At 54.3% G+C, this 15,473-nt stretch overlaps 5 protein-coding genes across 5 annotated transcripts; 1 reads left to right on the forward strand and 4 right to left on the reverse strand.

Moving 5' to 3' along the window:
- Nucleotides 1–599: 599 nt before the first annotated feature.
- Nucleotides 600–2,867, reverse strand: AYO21_10817 (hypothetical protein; the record flags this gene model as incomplete). The annotated part of the gene is made up of 1 exon (XM_022660725.1): nt 600–2,867. The coding sequence occupies one exon, from the start codon at nt 2,865–2,867 to the stop codon at nt 600–602; it is 2,268 nt and encodes a 755-aa protein (XP_022506982.1).
- A 1,208-nt stretch (nt 2,868–4,075) lies between these two features.
- AYO21_10818 (hypothetical protein) lies at nt 4,076–6,095 on the forward strand (the record flags this gene model as incomplete). Its single annotated transcript, XM_022660726.1, has 4 exons — nt 4,076–4,444; nt 4,515–5,431; nt 5,496–5,741; nt 5,849–6,095. The coding sequence occupies 4 exons, from the start codon at nt 4,076–4,078 to the stop codon at nt 6,093–6,095; spliced, it is 1,779 nt and encodes a 592-aa protein (XP_022506983.1).
- Nucleotides 6,096–7,213: 1,118 nt separating this feature from the next.
- On the reverse strand, nt 7,214–8,756 carry AYO21_10819 (hypothetical protein; the record flags this gene model as incomplete). Its single annotated transcript, XM_022660727.1, has 5 exons — nt 7,214–7,734; nt 7,823–7,889; nt 7,982–8,243; nt 8,439–8,521; nt 8,649–8,756. The coding sequence occupies 5 exons, from the start codon at nt 8,754–8,756 to the stop codon at nt 7,214–7,216; spliced, it is 1,041 nt and encodes a 346-aa protein (XP_022506984.1).
- A 671-nt stretch (nt 8,757–9,427) lies between these two features.
- Nucleotides 9,428–11,986, reverse strand: AYO21_10820 (hypothetical protein; the record flags this gene model as incomplete). The annotated part of the gene is made up of 7 exons (XM_022660728.1): nt 9,428–10,148; nt 10,250–10,378; nt 10,462–10,620; nt 10,678–10,807; nt 10,874–11,628; nt 11,698–11,780; nt 11,843–11,986. The coding sequence occupies 7 exons, from the start codon at nt 11,984–11,986 to the stop codon at nt 9,428–9,430; spliced, it is 2,121 nt and encodes a 706-aa protein (XP_022506985.1).
- A 582-nt stretch (nt 11,987–12,568) lies between these two features.
- Nucleotides 12,569–14,800, reverse strand: AYO21_10821 (hypothetical protein; the record flags this gene model as incomplete). The annotated part of the gene is made up of 1 exon (XM_022660729.1): nt 12,569–14,800. The coding sequence occupies one exon, from the start codon at nt 14,798–14,800 to the stop codon at nt 12,569–12,571; it is 2,232 nt and encodes a 743-aa protein (XP_022506986.1).
- Between the last annotated feature and the right edge of the window lie 673 nt (nt 14,801–15,473).

Genomic DNA, 15,473 nt, shown 5'->3' on the forward strand with positions numbered 1-15,473 from the left:
TGCAGACATATGATAGTAACGACTACATATCGAGCGAATGCCACCAATTCCTCTATCCTGTTCCCGCTACTCACAGCTACTATATATAAGCTGCTTGATCTCTGTACATGGACCAGATTTTCTGTCTCCATTGAGGAACGTCTTTGTGGGACTGTGTCCTTGCCTATCAGTATAAGGTCTGAGGGGACTATTTGCCTTGCCTTTCTTTTGGTTAAGAGGTCAAACCACCTCTGCATTTCTCTCTCACATCGTCCATTCTGTGTAATGGTACCCCGAAAATAAAAGGAAAGACCCCGTCTGGGGAGGTGGTACATTAGGTACATCATCCCATAAACCAGAATCAGGACAAATCCAACCAAATCGAATCCAATTCAATCAAGTTTGATGCTTCTGCCCCGTTTCTTTCCAAGAGATATTAATTGCGCTCAGGATGTCAAAAGGTGTTATTTGCTCCATCCTCACATGCAGCTGAAGAGTGGCAGCTCGACTCAAAAACCATGTTCCGCTGCTTTGTTTGCTGTTGTCCCATGTCCAGCATATCCATCACCAAGAAAAACATTCGCATACCAAATTCCAAAGGCCAATGGAAAGAGAAGGCTTTACACCCTCATGTCAAGATGAGTATCAAAGTCGATCTCTTCGCCCTCGGAGCTCAAATCTGGGGTCATGACACCGTTTTGCTGCATGTTTGCGTCGACATCAACTGCGACATCGTCGTCTTCGGCCTCGCTGAGAGAGTCCATGCCGATTCCACTGTCATACCGTCTCCTGCCTCGCTTCTTGAGGATGCCAGCTGCGGGGAATGCCGAAGCCGAGGCTGAAGGCAGCAGAATCGACGACGAGCGGTGGTGGCGACGGTGCTTTTTGCCCCGGGACAATTCGACGCTGCCCTGGACGTGATCGTCTGCGTGGTCGTCGTCCGTGTCGTCGACCTGTGAGAATTCGGAGAATCGCACCACGCTGGCCGGCGTCATGGGTCCTTCGCCGCCGGTTATCTCGTCACTGCGCATGTCGTCGCTCTCCAATTCCCAATTCGCGTGCCGCACCTTGGCACCCCGGATGTATTTCTTAATGTCTTTCTCAAATTGCATGTGGATGCGGAGCTGGTCTTGATGATTGCGTCGGAGGATCTCTTCGTTCATGGCGCTTTCGTCTCTCCAGTTTGCTTCGAGTTGGGTGTTGATGTTCTTCAGTTTCTGCACCCGGGCATTCAGCGCCTCGACTTCGGCTTGGTGCTCGCGATCCGACACGCTGAGCTGGCTCTTGAGGTTCTCCAGCTGCTCCTTGGTGTCTTCCGAGTACTGGCGAGCCGCGGACAGGGCCGATTCGAGTTCGTTGATCTTTTTCAGTCGCTCGACGGCAGATTCTTCGGCCGCCCTCCGCCCGCGCGTCTCGGCTGCGACTTTGGCGTCCAGATCGGAGAGTTGCTGGGCGAATTCCGCCGTCGTCGCGGCTCTCACGTCCTGTAGTCGGGATGCTTGTTCCGCTTCGACCAGCTCGAACAAGTCCTCCTGGCGTTTGACTTCTCGCTGCAATTTCTCCATGGCTGCAATGAGTCTTTGTTTGTTGGCTTCGTGCTCCGCGGCCTCGCGCTCGAGCGCCTGGGCTCGCATGCGCTGCTCGAGCATCTCCTCGGCGTTCTTGTCGATGGCGTCCTCTAGTTCTTTGATTCTATTGTTTGCTTTTTCCGCCGCAACCAGTGCATGGTCGAAATTGCCCCGCAAAGACCGCTGCTGTTCACGCATCGACTTCAGCTCGGTCTCGCGGTCACGCACTTGCCTAGCGATGGCTTTGAGCTTTGACAGCATTTCGGGCATGAGGCGAGCATAATTCGAGGACATGACCGTTTCCCCGGGAACGGCCCGTTCGAGCTCGAACCGCATGTTGCGGAAGTGTGTCTTGATGCCGGCGATACATTCATTGGCATCGTCGCTGTCGCAGGGAAACCCGAGGGACTTGATTTCGGTGGTCAAGGCTTGCAGCGCCAGTTCGGCTTCCTCGGCGCGATTGATGGCGGCGTGGAGTTCCTTGGATATTTCTTGAGTGGGAATCTCAGGGCGGTGAGGGTTCGTCTGTGATGCGCTGAAAGAACGAGCAGGTGAGTCCGCAAAGTGTATGGTGCTCGTGAAAGAGCCCTGGCTCGATCGGAAGAGAGCTTGCTTTTCCTGTCGCGCAGACTCGAGCTCCAGTCCTACAGCGGCGTCATCCTCTACATCGGTGGTGTGGTTTTCGTTGCCGGCGGAGTCATCCTCATGGATATGGAAGCCCTCGTCTCCATCGCTGAAACGCGGTGAGCTGGTGCCGCCAGGTCCAAAATCGTCGTCGTTGGACCTCTGGGTCAATTCTGCCACTTCGGCTTCCAACTCGGTGATTCGCTGCTGGCTCCCGACCAGGTCACATTGCAGAAGAGAGACCTCACGGAGCTTCGAAGCTCCCAACTCGTCCTTGAGAGCTTGGAGTTCCTTGTTCTTCTGCTCGAGTCGGCGCTGCAGGTCGTCCTTGGACTTGTGCTCCGCGTGGTACCGATTCATCTCGTCGCTCAGGCCATGTCGCCGAATCCGTCTGGTGGTTCTGGCGTCGAGCACTTCGCGGAATGGGGTGAATTGGATCTCGTCGTGGTCCCTATACCGGGTGATGGCCGGGGTGGACACTCTTCTGAGCTTGGGGGTTTTCAGGGAGGCCTTGCCCACGGCGGGAGTCAGACCGGTTGTTCCATGAGCGGGGAGTGGTTCAGAGAACCGAGCTCTCTTCTGAGGTCTCTTTCTGGAGGGAGTTATCGCCTGTGTCGGTTTGATGGGGGAGATGGCGTCGCTCGATCTCTTGGATCTGCGGACTTGAGCAGTCCCTGTCGAGTTGTTGTCGGCCATGAGGCTGCGTAGGTGAGATCATACGAGGATAATAATGATAGCAACGGCAACAGACTCATCCAAATGCAATTCTTGGGAGAAAGAGAATACGATTTTTTGTAGAAGCAGGAGGATTTTTTACAGCTCGTGGTCGGAAAGGCGGTTGCATATACATAAACAAACGGGTGGCCGAAAGAGGCAGCGGACCAACATGTTTCCTAAAGCGGTTTAGTCCGTCCAAACGGCTGTAGCGGGTGCCCGCCAAGACGAGGCTGTCTAGCCCCAACGCGTGAAAGCGTGTTTCAACTTTGGCACGTATGTTTCCGCATCATTGGTTCTGGGCTGTCGTGGCTGCCTACGAGGTTCTGAGTACGGGGTGGGGGAGTGGGGGAGGGGTCCATCTGTGAGCAACTACGAGGTGCTGAAAGACAACGACTCGCCGTCCCCCTGAGTGCCTCTTTCTGCCTGTACCGAGTAGAGATGCTCCTACAGCCGTTCTCCCAGGGATACGAGACCCCGGCTGCCTGAGCCTCCTTCAGCGGGCTGCGGCGTGATTGCACGTGGCGAGAAGATTGAGGTCGTTGTTTCTCCTACTGACAAAGGTGGGAATGTTTTCTTTTTGTTGGTTGGCCACCAAGACTTGACTCAGCCTTGTGGTCAAAGAAACCCCATTTCATCTTTGATCAACCACGTGACAAAGGTTTGAACAACTTGATTCGAGGTCGCTGAACTTCTGGTATCTTTGTGGACGATTTTCTCCTCTTGCGTCGGCTATGCATTGGCGATGCTTGTGATGCTAACCCTTCCACGGGAAGTCATCACTTATGAAGCCGCCGGATGAAGAGGAACGGATACTCTTTCACCACCTCAGAGGAGGACGACCGCGATAAAGCAGCAAACCATGGAAAAGAGTATGTCGCACTAGGGTGAATCACACATATGAGCTTATTCCACTGGTGGTATGATACATGGTCAATGGGGATAAATGTGGCAAGACGTCCGGCAACGCGGCCCCGGATTCGGCGATTGATCTCCGCCAGAAAAGAGACACTGTACTCGGTACACCAGTATATATACGCGGCTGTGTGCAATGGTCTGGCTTAGGCGAGCAGTGACGGTGGATTATTGCCAGCGGTTCGGTCGTTCTTCTCCCCGTTTCATTTGAGCTCAATCACACGCGTGTGCAGGACTTTGTCGTTTATCGGTTATCTTTGTCGCACGCGCTCGCAATGGCCATCACGCCCGGACAAGCCCCGCTTGAGGCAGATACTTCCGGCGACAAAGGCCAGCACGCCCATAGCAATGGTGTGAGTACAGCAAATGGCGTTAGTACCCAGCCAGACTTGAATGGGGTCAAATCTGTGCCCCTGCCCCTTGAGAAGCCGTTGGCAGAACAAGTCGAGCACAATCCCAAATGGGTGGTCATGGAAGACCACGTGCTCTGGAAACCACAGAAGAAAGTCAAGGTGATCAGTATCGGGTGTGGTTTCAGCGGCTTGACCTTGGCCCACAAGATTCAACACAAGTACAAGCTCGATGACCGGATCGAGCATACTCTCTATGAGAAGAACAGTGATGTAGGAGGAACTTGGTTTGAAGTAGGTCGAACAGCTCCTCCCTCTCTCTCTTGTTTGATTTGCCTCTGGGAGTATTGACGACATCCCACAGAACCGGTACCCCGGTGTGCTGTGCGACGTTCCGGCCCATATCTACACGCTCTTGGATGTCCCCAACACCGAGTGGCCGGCATTCTACGCCACGGGAGGCGACATCGAGGACTATCTCCGGAAAATCACAAAGGAACACAATCTCGATCGGGACGTGGTCTACAACTCGAAGGTGACTTCGGCCATCTGGAACGAGGACGAGGGGCTCTGGCATGTGACGGTCCAGCAAAGGGACAAGACGATCCAGGACACTTGTCAGATCCTGATCAACGGATCTGGAGTCCTCAATGCCTGGTCATGGCCGGACATCAAAGGCCTCTCGTCCTTCAAGGGCGATCTCCTGCATTCGGCCGACTACGCCGAGTGGGCCAAGAAGCCCGTGTTCGACGGGAAGCGTGTGGCAGTCATTGGGAACGGCTCCTCGGCCATCCAGATCGTCCCCGAGCTGGCTAGTGTGGCTTCCCACCTCTACAACATTGTGCGCTCGCCCACTTGGATCTCTGCCCCGTTTGTGGAAGAGTTGTCGGGTGCCCCCGGGACCAATCCTCAGTACACGGAAGAACAGAAGGAGGCGTTCCGCAAGGACCCTCAGAAGCACACCAAATACAGACACGATCTGGCACACGCGTTCAACCACTTCTACGAAGCGCTGATCGAGGGCTCCGCGGCCAACCAGGAGGCTCAACGACGCACAAAAGCCCTGATGGAGTCACGTATAGGTGATCGGCCCGAACTTGCGGAGCTCCTGATCCCTAAATGGAGTCTTGGATGCCGTCGTCTGACACCCGGAAACGGGTATCTCGAAGCCATCTGTTCTCCCAAGGTCGATCTGGTCGTGGGGAATATTGACACGGTCACTGAAACGGGCATCACCATGCAGGACGGGAAGCAGCTGGAACTTGATGCAATAATTTGCGCGTACGTCACGACTTGTCCAATGGAAGAAATGAATCGTCTCGGCTAACTCGTGGTGTTTTTCAAGGACCGGGTTCGATGTCTCGTTCAAACCGAGGTGGGTTCAAGAAGGTCGCGATGGCCGATCGTTGGCCAAGGAATGGGAAGTCGATGCTCAAGGCTATCTCTCCCTCTGTGTCAGCGGTCAACCAAACTACTTTATCTACAACGGGCCGTGCGGTCCCGTCGGGCACGGCAGTTTGTCTTCGGCCATTGATTGGGAGGCCGAGTATATACTGAAATGGGTCAACAAGGTTGCGCAGGAGGGCATCAAGTGAGTATTTTGTCTGCTGCGGTTGTCGTCTTCTCTCCTCGCTCGATGGACTGTATAAGTGGGATTTCATCGCGGCACAAAACTTACTGAATACCCGCACAAAACAGATCGTTCAACGTCAAGCAAGACGTCCAGGACGAATGGAACATCTACGGTGACGAGGTCCTCAAGCGCACCGTCTGGACCAGCGGGTGCAAGAGCTGGTACAAGAACGACCTGGGCCGCATCTTTGCCCTGTATCCCGGCTCGATCCTGCATTTCAAGGACCTGATCGAAAATATCCGCGCCGAGGACTTTGACATAACCTATCAGAACAAAAAGGTATCCATCTATCCTTTCCTTTCACTCCTGTAGGGATTTGTCCCCGTGTGTTCCACATGATGCTAACCATGATCGTCCTTGGGTTGCAGAACCGCTGGGGCTTTTGTGGCAATGGGTTTACTCAGTTGGAAATCGACGGGGGAGATCTCGCGTACTATATCAAGTGATTGCATAAAATGTAAAAAGGGGCCGACATGAAAAGGGTGGACGGTAAGGGGAGAATACAAAGCCTCTGGCCATGCACAACATTTGGGAAGGGAATGAGAGGATGAAAGAGTGGCTTAGCCACCACCAGACGGTTTACCGTGGCTGTTGAGCGTGTCGGCCAGTGTAGATTTCCTCTCTCTACGAGGAATAGGCAATGACACAGTCCTTCTGTCTGTACCTAGATTTGATACCAATCACTCGACGTCGATGCAATAGATCCAATTCCGACCGTAACTACCTAGATACAGCAGAGACCCTGTATAACTGTGTTGCCTGTGTGCCTGTACAGCACCTAACCCGTGGTACCACCTTAATAACGCATCTCATAGACCGTATGTGTGTGTGTGTGTGTATGTGTTCATATCCCGACCTACCGAGTACACATCTCGATATGTACCCTGATGTCCACAAGTCCCGCCAATCCCGCCCATTCCGCCATTCCACATCCCGCCACCCCGCCAAAAGCGAATATCCCCCGCAGGACAACAATGTCCGCTCACTCTGAGATGCGCCTGGCGGAATTTATTTTGCGGAATTTTTGGCATCCCCCACTGCACCCCTCACGAGTCTTCTCTCTACCGTGTCTACTTGGTTTGGAGCACCATGGTACATGTCTATGCACGTGTTCTGGGTTGATCTGGTTTGGTCTAGATCTCTTTTGTCCCCCTCGTGTTTTTTTGGTATAGTCTGGCCTGGCTGGTCTGGTCTGGTCTGGTCTGATTTGGCCCCCTTTTTTATTTCGAGTAGGAGTTCACTTGTGCTTGTTCACCTGCGCGGCTGGGTGGCTGCGTGCCTGGCTAACCAGAAGAAAAAGAAGAAGGGGTAGTGTCTATCGTCTAGTATCCCGTGTCCCCTCCCAACGGCAAATCAGAACAAGGCAATAGCGTTAGGATGGCTACCCACCCCACCTATATTTGATAGAGGATCAGCAAAGAAAGCTCTGGTCAAAGAAAGACAGGGACAGGGATTTTTTCACCCTTGACATTGGCCGGACAACTGGTGAGGAAAAACTCCCACCGACGCGTCTTTTTGCAGAGCTCGGCCAGGCCGTCGAGGTCCCACATCTCGCCGATGGGCACGCCCCAGAGCGGTAGGAGGAAGGAATGCAGGATCTCCTTCCCCGACTCGACAGAGGGCGGCCAGGACTCGAACGTGGGCGAGTCGCTCGCCACGGCGCTGAAGTAGTTGTCGTGCAGGAACTCGACCACCTCCTCCCCGCAGTCCACCCCGGCAAAGGCCAGCTCATGGAACCCTTTGGCCCGGTACGCCTGCCGCCCCGCCGCGTCGAGCTGGTTGTATCCCGCGGACCAGCCCGTACGCACGAGCAGGATGTCGCCGTACTTGAACTCGACGCCCTCGGCTTCGGCGCACGTGCGCAGCTCCGCCAGCGTGATTCTCCTGGCGGAGAGCGGATCGTACCATTCTTTCGTGAAGGAGTAGATGTCGAGAAGGACGGCGCGGCCAGCTAGGAAAAGAAAGGCCCAGGGAGTCAGTCTCATGATGGATCCGTCAATCTGACGCACGAGAAAGAGATCATGTACTGTCATACGTACCGATGCCCTGTTTTCCCCATGCTTGGAGTCCGATTCTCGATGAATCGACAATTTGCTCGCGAGTGGTCTGCGCCATGTGTCAGCACTGGTAGTCCTCGTCCTCGTCGTCAATTCGACCAGAACAAGCCATCAGAACGCCTGATGCATACATTGTTATACCAAACCCAAGATCCATTGTGCGAGAAGCCGACCTGTCAAGTTTTGAGCGGATGCTCTGAGAGTCAGAAACCAGGCCGTTTCCAATCCAAACAGCAAAATATACGCAACAGGATCTCTCACATGCCGATACCCATCCCACTGCGACCCGCTCTGCGGGTTGAAATCATACAGGTCGTCGTAGGAGGACTCGTTCAGCTGCTTCAGGCGATGTTTGAAGGTTTCGCGGCCGAAGAAGGGGGGGTCTGGATAGTCGAGGGGGAAGCTGAAGGAGAGTAATGCCGTGAGTATACACATATGCACATACTCGTATACACACAGAGAAGAGGGGAGGAGGGAGATATCTCTGTTGTATGCATGCAACATGTACGCAGGTCACAGACCACAAAATGCAGCCTCGGACAGCATTTCAATGGAGAAAAAGACACGGCACTGCATGTAACGATTAGAGAACACCTACTTCAAAGCGACCCTCTCGCCCGTCCGAATCAATCTGGCAGCATCCGCGACCCGCCGCGCCGTGAGCAGGTTCAATCGTCCCAACTGTACGCAGAGCGAAATGCCACAGTACACATTGTCTCAGTCTCAATCTAGGTTCTCAATCGCAACCCGGGTCTTCTTGATCCAGGGAGCCACAAAGCACAAGTTTTAACGAGCGACAGCGACAAACCTCGTCATTCTCGCCCCAGAACCACGCCGCGTACTTGGGCGCTCCGGGGATTTGTTCCAGATCGGCGAGCTTGGGCAGGTGATCCGAGTCAGGGTCGAAGGTAGGCATCAAGAGACAGACGTAACTAGTATAGGACGCAAAGGTATTCTCGGTGGTGGCGAGGGGACAGGTAAACGAGCAGAGAGAAAGGAACAATAGATCAGTCTAAAGAAGACTTTCTACGAGAACGAATTTTCCAAGAGAATGGAGGAAGCGTTGTTTGTTCATTCATTCATATACTCGGTATTATATGTAACTATTTATATGTACGTTTCTGGCTAGATAGACCGTGTCCATATTATGACTATTAAGCCAAGTATCCACTTTTGCCACGGCCACATACCTACGCATACTCACTTTCCCCTGCTGAAATGTTCCGCTTCCACCAGCGGGCCCATCATAGTGCGTTTCCAAGAGCTGCTCGTTCATTCGCCTCCCCAAGCTCGCGTCCGGTTCGCCTTCAAGGACTGACAACCTCGACCCCGCTATGATATTTGGTGTCAGAAGATCATGCATGCATGCTTGTGGATCACGACACCCGCTCTGGCTGCCTCTGGTCGTCAAATCGTTAGAGCATTTTTGGGGGGGGCTGAGTCCGGGTGGGCCTTGTGATCTTCCCCGGCATTGCAGCATGGCCATGTAACATGATGCCCTCTGTGAGCGTTGAAGAGGCTTGCAGGCTTGCCCAGTCGCTCTCTCCCCCTCACAAAGGATGATCGCTTGGAACCGAATAACGTCGCCTATGAGAACAATGACGCTCCGAAGCCGTACAAAATGTCAAACTGAGCCGATGCCGGAAGGTACTCGTCATACGCAAAAGGGCTGTAGCTTGCGGCGAACTCGCCATTGTCGCCCGAAGAAAAGACCTGCGCTTGTTCGTCGTCGTCGGCGGCCATCAGGGGAGGGTCGCTTTGGGATTCTGTCGCCCCGAGCAGAGCAGGTCCTATGGACCCATTGTCGTTGACGTTGACGTTGACGTTGACGTTGAAATCGACGTTAATGTTAACATCCCAACCACGCCGGGCCCCGCTTGGACCTTGCCAGGAATCTTCCGTCGGCGTTGCGTGACCAGGGAACAGACAGCTGGTCCCTATCCGACACAGCCTCATGATCAGCTGAATGGTCTGCCGGACCTTGCGAGCGACCGGGTAGGAGATTTGGAGCTCTTCCAGCGTCTTGACACAGGCCTTGAGACAGTTCAATTGATGCCACGCCTCTGCCGGTGAGGATCGTCGTTCTGCGATTTCCGCAATGAAGGTTGTCGCCGCGGTGGCAATGCTGAAAATCGCAATCCCGCTCAGAGTCCTCGCGTCACCGTGGGTGCGGCGGTAGTCTTGGAGGATTTGTGTCATCTCGATCGCGTGGTGGATGCATGATGCCCGAAAATGGCCTTGTTTCGAGCCGGCAGGGAATCCGGCCATGTGGCGATGCAGCAGAATCACAACTGCACAGTATTTCATGCTATGGCCGACGACAAGACACACGGAGGTGAGTAATGGATCCAAGTCAATGTGAAAATAAAGTCCACCAAGAGACGAAGCGAGAAAATATCATGCACTTACTGAAGGACGGTGATTGCAGGTTGTTGCGTCTCGCGATGATAGTGAATCGACGGCTGGAGATGGGTGGACCAGAATCGAAGCCACTCGTCGAGTTCCGAGAGCGTTTCTAGCGTACATCGTTCCCCGTTTCTGAAGCCAGTCAGTGAGCGATGGGTCTTGCTTCTTGGGCCTTTCTTGACGAGGCCCCGAGTTCGCACCAAAACATGACTTACATTGTATCGCTGATATGGCCCAGGATCTCCAAAAGAGTAGCCCACGCGTAAGCCATGTCCGTCTCCCACGATCGCTCCATTCGAGAGTATGCAGGGTCGCGGACACCCAAGTCCTTCAAGGGAAAACAACAAGGTCGACCAAGATATACAGACCAGAGTCTGACAGATTAATTAGATTGCCATCGGGCTGATGAGGCATCGAGGGGTGGGAATTACCGATCAAAGACGATGCACGCCCAGAAGGTGTTCTGGCGAGCTTCGATATCCAAATCCGTCAAGGACGGGGAACTCAACTTGTTTGTGCCAAAGTGTAGTCCTAGTTCGATCGCTAGCCTACACGCGTTACCTGCGGACGGCAGAAGTCAGCAACGTCTGCGGCTGATGCCGGACGATATCCCGACTTGGTGCATACCTGTTATCAACCATCCTTTAGTGTCCAAACTGAGGGCACAGTAGCTCGTGGACAGGAGTAAGAGTGATTGTATGGTCGTGAGTTGAGGGTGCATCAACTCGTCATCGAGATATCGCGTAGCGAGGGCAAGGAGAGGTGGTTGCTTCTCGTCCATACTGTCGTCCTGCGTGGACAGCGCCAGAGCTCGAATAGCCGGACGGTCGGAAATGCGAGCGGCGCTGGCAAAGATGCAGGTGAGAAGGGCCTTGCTCACGTATCGGGTCCGCCGCCTCTCCAGGTCGTGCAAGAATGCTCCTTTGTGGAAGACGCGTAAGACATTGTCTTGATACTTCCAGTAGAGATTGAGAAGATAGTCCTGGGTCTCCCGGTCGACCAGTTCTTGAAGCCTAGGATCATCACCGCCAAAGGGCGCACTGTAGGAATTATCCACCAAGGATGAAGACACGCTCTCGGTCAGGTGTAGACTAGATGTAGGTCCGAAAAAGCGGTACTGTCCTCCTCTGTCGCTGTTGAGTTTCCACTGTCGGCCGCACAGACGAGAAATGAGACTGTCCTCGGTGGCGCTGCTGCTTTCTGCGTCTGGAGGAGGCTTCGCGTTCGTCGAGACAGCGTCAGTGGGTGTTGGAGCAGTCAACGCTTGACTGTCTGAGGTCTCTGTTCGTGAAGCAGCGACTAGCGATTGCGCCGCTGCAAGCGCATTCTGGAGAGCTTCGATACGGTCATAGAGTTCCTTGATGTGGCTTTTGGACGAAGGGCTTCGCGTATTAGATGGTCAGTCAGTTATTTTGCCTCGCTAAGCCGGCTGCGAAATGCAGATTTCCTACAATTTTCGTTGGTCTCCCGGCGGCCACATACACGGGACATGGAGCTTCTTGCACGTTCGGCAAGTCGGTGCATTGCCGTTACACTGCAAAGAGATCAGCAACACCCCCGGGAGAAGATGATTTCGTTCTCCAGACAGATCCCGACCTTTTTCTTTTTCGATCTGCATCTCAGGCATGCCAGAGCAACCGAGCCACCAGAGGGCGACGCCGAGGGTGAGGCCGAAGGCGAGGGCGATGATGTTGAATGGCCTCGCTTGCGTCGCCGGGCGGGGTTCGCTTGTCTTTCCATGCCGGTAACTCTGGGATGTCTGGTTTGAGGCGGCACCGAAACTTGGAGATTGAATGACGGGACGGCGGTGCTGGGCGCTAGACACACATTACCTGCATGACGAGTAAAGAAAATGGTCGAGAGGCGGAAGATGGACACTGGGGGAAAGATATCGACTCAATTGTAGGGATTGTTACAGGGAGGGGGGTGGAAGAGAGCGAAGAGGGGAGCTGGGCGCGGGGGTCATGGACGATATATTGACCTTAACTAGTAACAATGGCTACGGTATGCCTTCTGACTACTCGCCATAGGCGCCCCCAGTGCACAGCGAGGCAGGTAGAAGATGCCTACAAGTAACAAGTGGAAGAACCCGGGCCCAACTTCTGGGCGCCCCGTGGTCTTTCCGGCGCCCACCATACCTCATCCTTAAAAAGTGCGTCATGCATGTGTCCCAACTGTCATATCACCATATTCACAGCAAATGCATACTTTGACTCTTACAGGAATGCGGAATAATTGATCGACTGGTTAGCTCCTGAGATCGAGCACCCTACTACATGTACAAGAACCTATAACGTTAGATACACTCAATCCCCCTCATCGCTATGTCAAGGTCATGGGAATGGAGGAATAACTCTGCCAGCCATGATGCAAATCGTCACCAAAGCCGACAGGGTTCCAGTTTGGCAGCCCGAGATTCGCGAAGCCGGGAACCATGCCCTCAGCGCCGCCAACGCCACAGTCGGCGGCGAGATAGTCATTTTGGTGACTAGAAGCCAGGCCCTGATTGCGGTCTGAGGAGGACGGATTCAAAGCCATGCTGACCTCTCGGAAAGTGGGATTGTCTGGGGCAGCAGATCCTGGTCCTAGTCCCGATGCTTGCAAATTCGGCGTCGGGATTACACTGGACAAAGCCTCCTGGCGAAGGACGGCTTGTCGAGCTCGAGCGATGCGAACAGGTCCATCTAGCAGATGGAGAATCTGTCTTCCGGTATAGAAACCGGTGGAAATGTCCTCGAGAGTCCGAAGTGTCCGTTCAAACAAGTCCACGACTGACAAACCATGTGCTGGTGGACCAGAGGTGTCGCCCGTGTCCTGGGCCGAAGTGACGCAAATCAACCCGAGGAGCGCTTCGGCGAGGTGTACCACATAGGTGTATCGCTCGGTACGCTTCCACTGGCTTGTTGATGACCACCCGAGCTCGACCGCAGTGATGATCTCGGCCGCAATCTGGACCACCTCCGTCCCCGTCTGGCTCCTGTGGTTGAGACTCAGCAACTCTTGCCGACGAATGCGAAGCCGCGAACTGCGGGCGAGGAGATAGAGACGCAGGCTCTGGTCCTGCACAAAGGCATGAAGTTCATCAGAGCGCCAGCCAGACCCCCGTCGCGATGACGCCGACCATCGAAGATGGCCTGGTGCTTGCTGCGATAGCTGCAAGATCTTGTTGTCCAGCCGTGCAACCAGGTTCGAAGAAATTGGTTTACTGGCGCTGACATGGGAGTACATTTCGTCCCACATCTCGGAGCACGACTTTGTCCAGTCGACACACTCAAGCAGATACGGGACGGGCGACGTCCTAGGAAGTTCGTACAGCGACGAACAGCCTGGATAGAGCATCCTGTCGTCCACGCACGCTGGTAGGCCCACGTCACAACTCGACAGAGGGAACAAGTCGGGTACAGCCAGTGCGTGAGCGATTTCCGAATTTAGACAATATAGACACCAGAAGGTGCGTTGACGATATGTTCTTCCGTAGAAGCCCAACGAGTCTTCTCCCCAGCCTTCTTCTCGGTGCAGTCCTATAGAGAAGCATAAGCGCACGGCGGCTCCTATCGTGGCGTATGCGGCGTTGAGTTTCAAGGTGTACAAATGGTACAAACTCTTGACAAGCATGGCCTGTATTGTGGTGAGGCTGGGTTTGTCCTGCCACGCGGCAAGATTCAGTAGTCTTTCTGCACGACAAACTTGTTGGTACCCCGGGACGGAATCTTTATTCCCAGAAGACGTGTCAGAGGCCACCTGCGCCACTGCCATGATGACATTGAGGAGGGCTGCAAACTCTTCCATGGCAAGCTCTCGGCATGTGTAATTGGAGTCGTTGGCCAGGAATGCGGCAAACATCGACCGCATGTGAGTCTCGTTGACGCATGGATAGCTTGAATGGACGCTCGTGAAATAGGTATCAAGACACTGGCTCATCTGATCCACCCCGTCGAGCCTTGTCTGTGCCATGATTTCGTCTCCTTCGCTTCTTTCGGGGCCGTGCTGAGGAGGACTCATCGTGGTCGTGATGGTGCGAGCGGGTGCTGCATTGGGAACTGGCGATTCTATCGAGATGAACCTGTCGTGTCGGGCACTGTAGTCCGACTCGAGAGCATTTTCCAGGGCCTCAAACTGGCCCAGAAATGAAAGGGAGCGCTGGGGCTCAGCACGTACACAAGTATCGGGGCACGGTGCGTCGTGCATGGCGCGAGAAGATTTTGCTGACCGCTCGTAGGAGGACAGGTAGTGGGAATTGTCGTTGGAGCACGTTGAGCCGGCCGTGTTGTCATTCCCTCCCACTTGCCTGGTAAGACTCGTGAGCTGGTGTTCAAGGAATTTACAGCGTTGCTCGAGCGCCTGGCTTTGAAGTCGCACTTCGAAGTCGCTGTCGGCAGGCGAGGGGAGGCTCATCGAAGCCGAGATATTGACATTGGTCCGCGAGTCATCTTTAACACACCGGCTCAAAGCGGCGGCCCTTTGCGCCGCCTTTGCTGGCCGACGACCTCGTGGCAGACGGATTCCAGAATAGGCACACTCAGTGGCGGACAGCCGACAGTTCTGACACGGCATCTCTCCAGAGCACTTCCTCTTGCGCCGTTGGCACGCTGCACATGCCTGTGCTGCATATTTGTCTCGAGCCTTGGTTGACGGTTCACTCGGACAAGTCATCCTGATCATTCCAGACGAGTGATGTATACAATCAGCCGTCCCCGCGATTTGGGAATGTCACTGCTGTCACAACAGACGATGAACCTGTAGCTGTCGAATAGGGTGTGAGCATGGTTAAAGGTAAGGTATTGCTTGCATTCAAAGGGTTTCTGGAGTGTAAGTCCTGTGCTGGGAATTGGCGGAGGTCGATGGCCGCCTTCGAGCCGCTGCCTGCGCCACTCGTGCGGGATAGCGTGTTGGATCTGGAGCCCTTGACCCCATCTGGGGCATGGATCGATCATGATGGGAAGCCATCCACTTCCAGCCCTTCTTGGCATTGAATTCAACTCGGCGAGGTGCTTAGGAGCCAATTCAGGCTAGACCGATCTCCGGAGGATGTGGCCATGAAGGCTCGTCGTCGAGCGCCGACCTCGTGGGAATTCAATCAACTTGGTATCCAGTTTGATGTGTGACTCAACGGAGGAACATGGTGAATTCTGCTAGGTCCTGGGGACCGTCTGACTATATACCTTCGAGTAATTTACAGGGCCCTACCGGCGCTAGTCCGAAGGCCTTCGGCCGAGGACTAGCGTGA

The sequence above is a fragment of the Fonsecaea monophora genome (assembly GCF_001642475.1).
Source record: "Fonsecaea monophora strain CBS 269.37 chromosome Unknown Scaff132, whole genome shotgun sequence".
Classification (NCBI taxonomy): Eukaryota; Fungi; Ascomycota; class Eurotiomycetes; order Chaetothyriales; family Herpotrichiellaceae; genus Fonsecaea; species Fonsecaea monophora.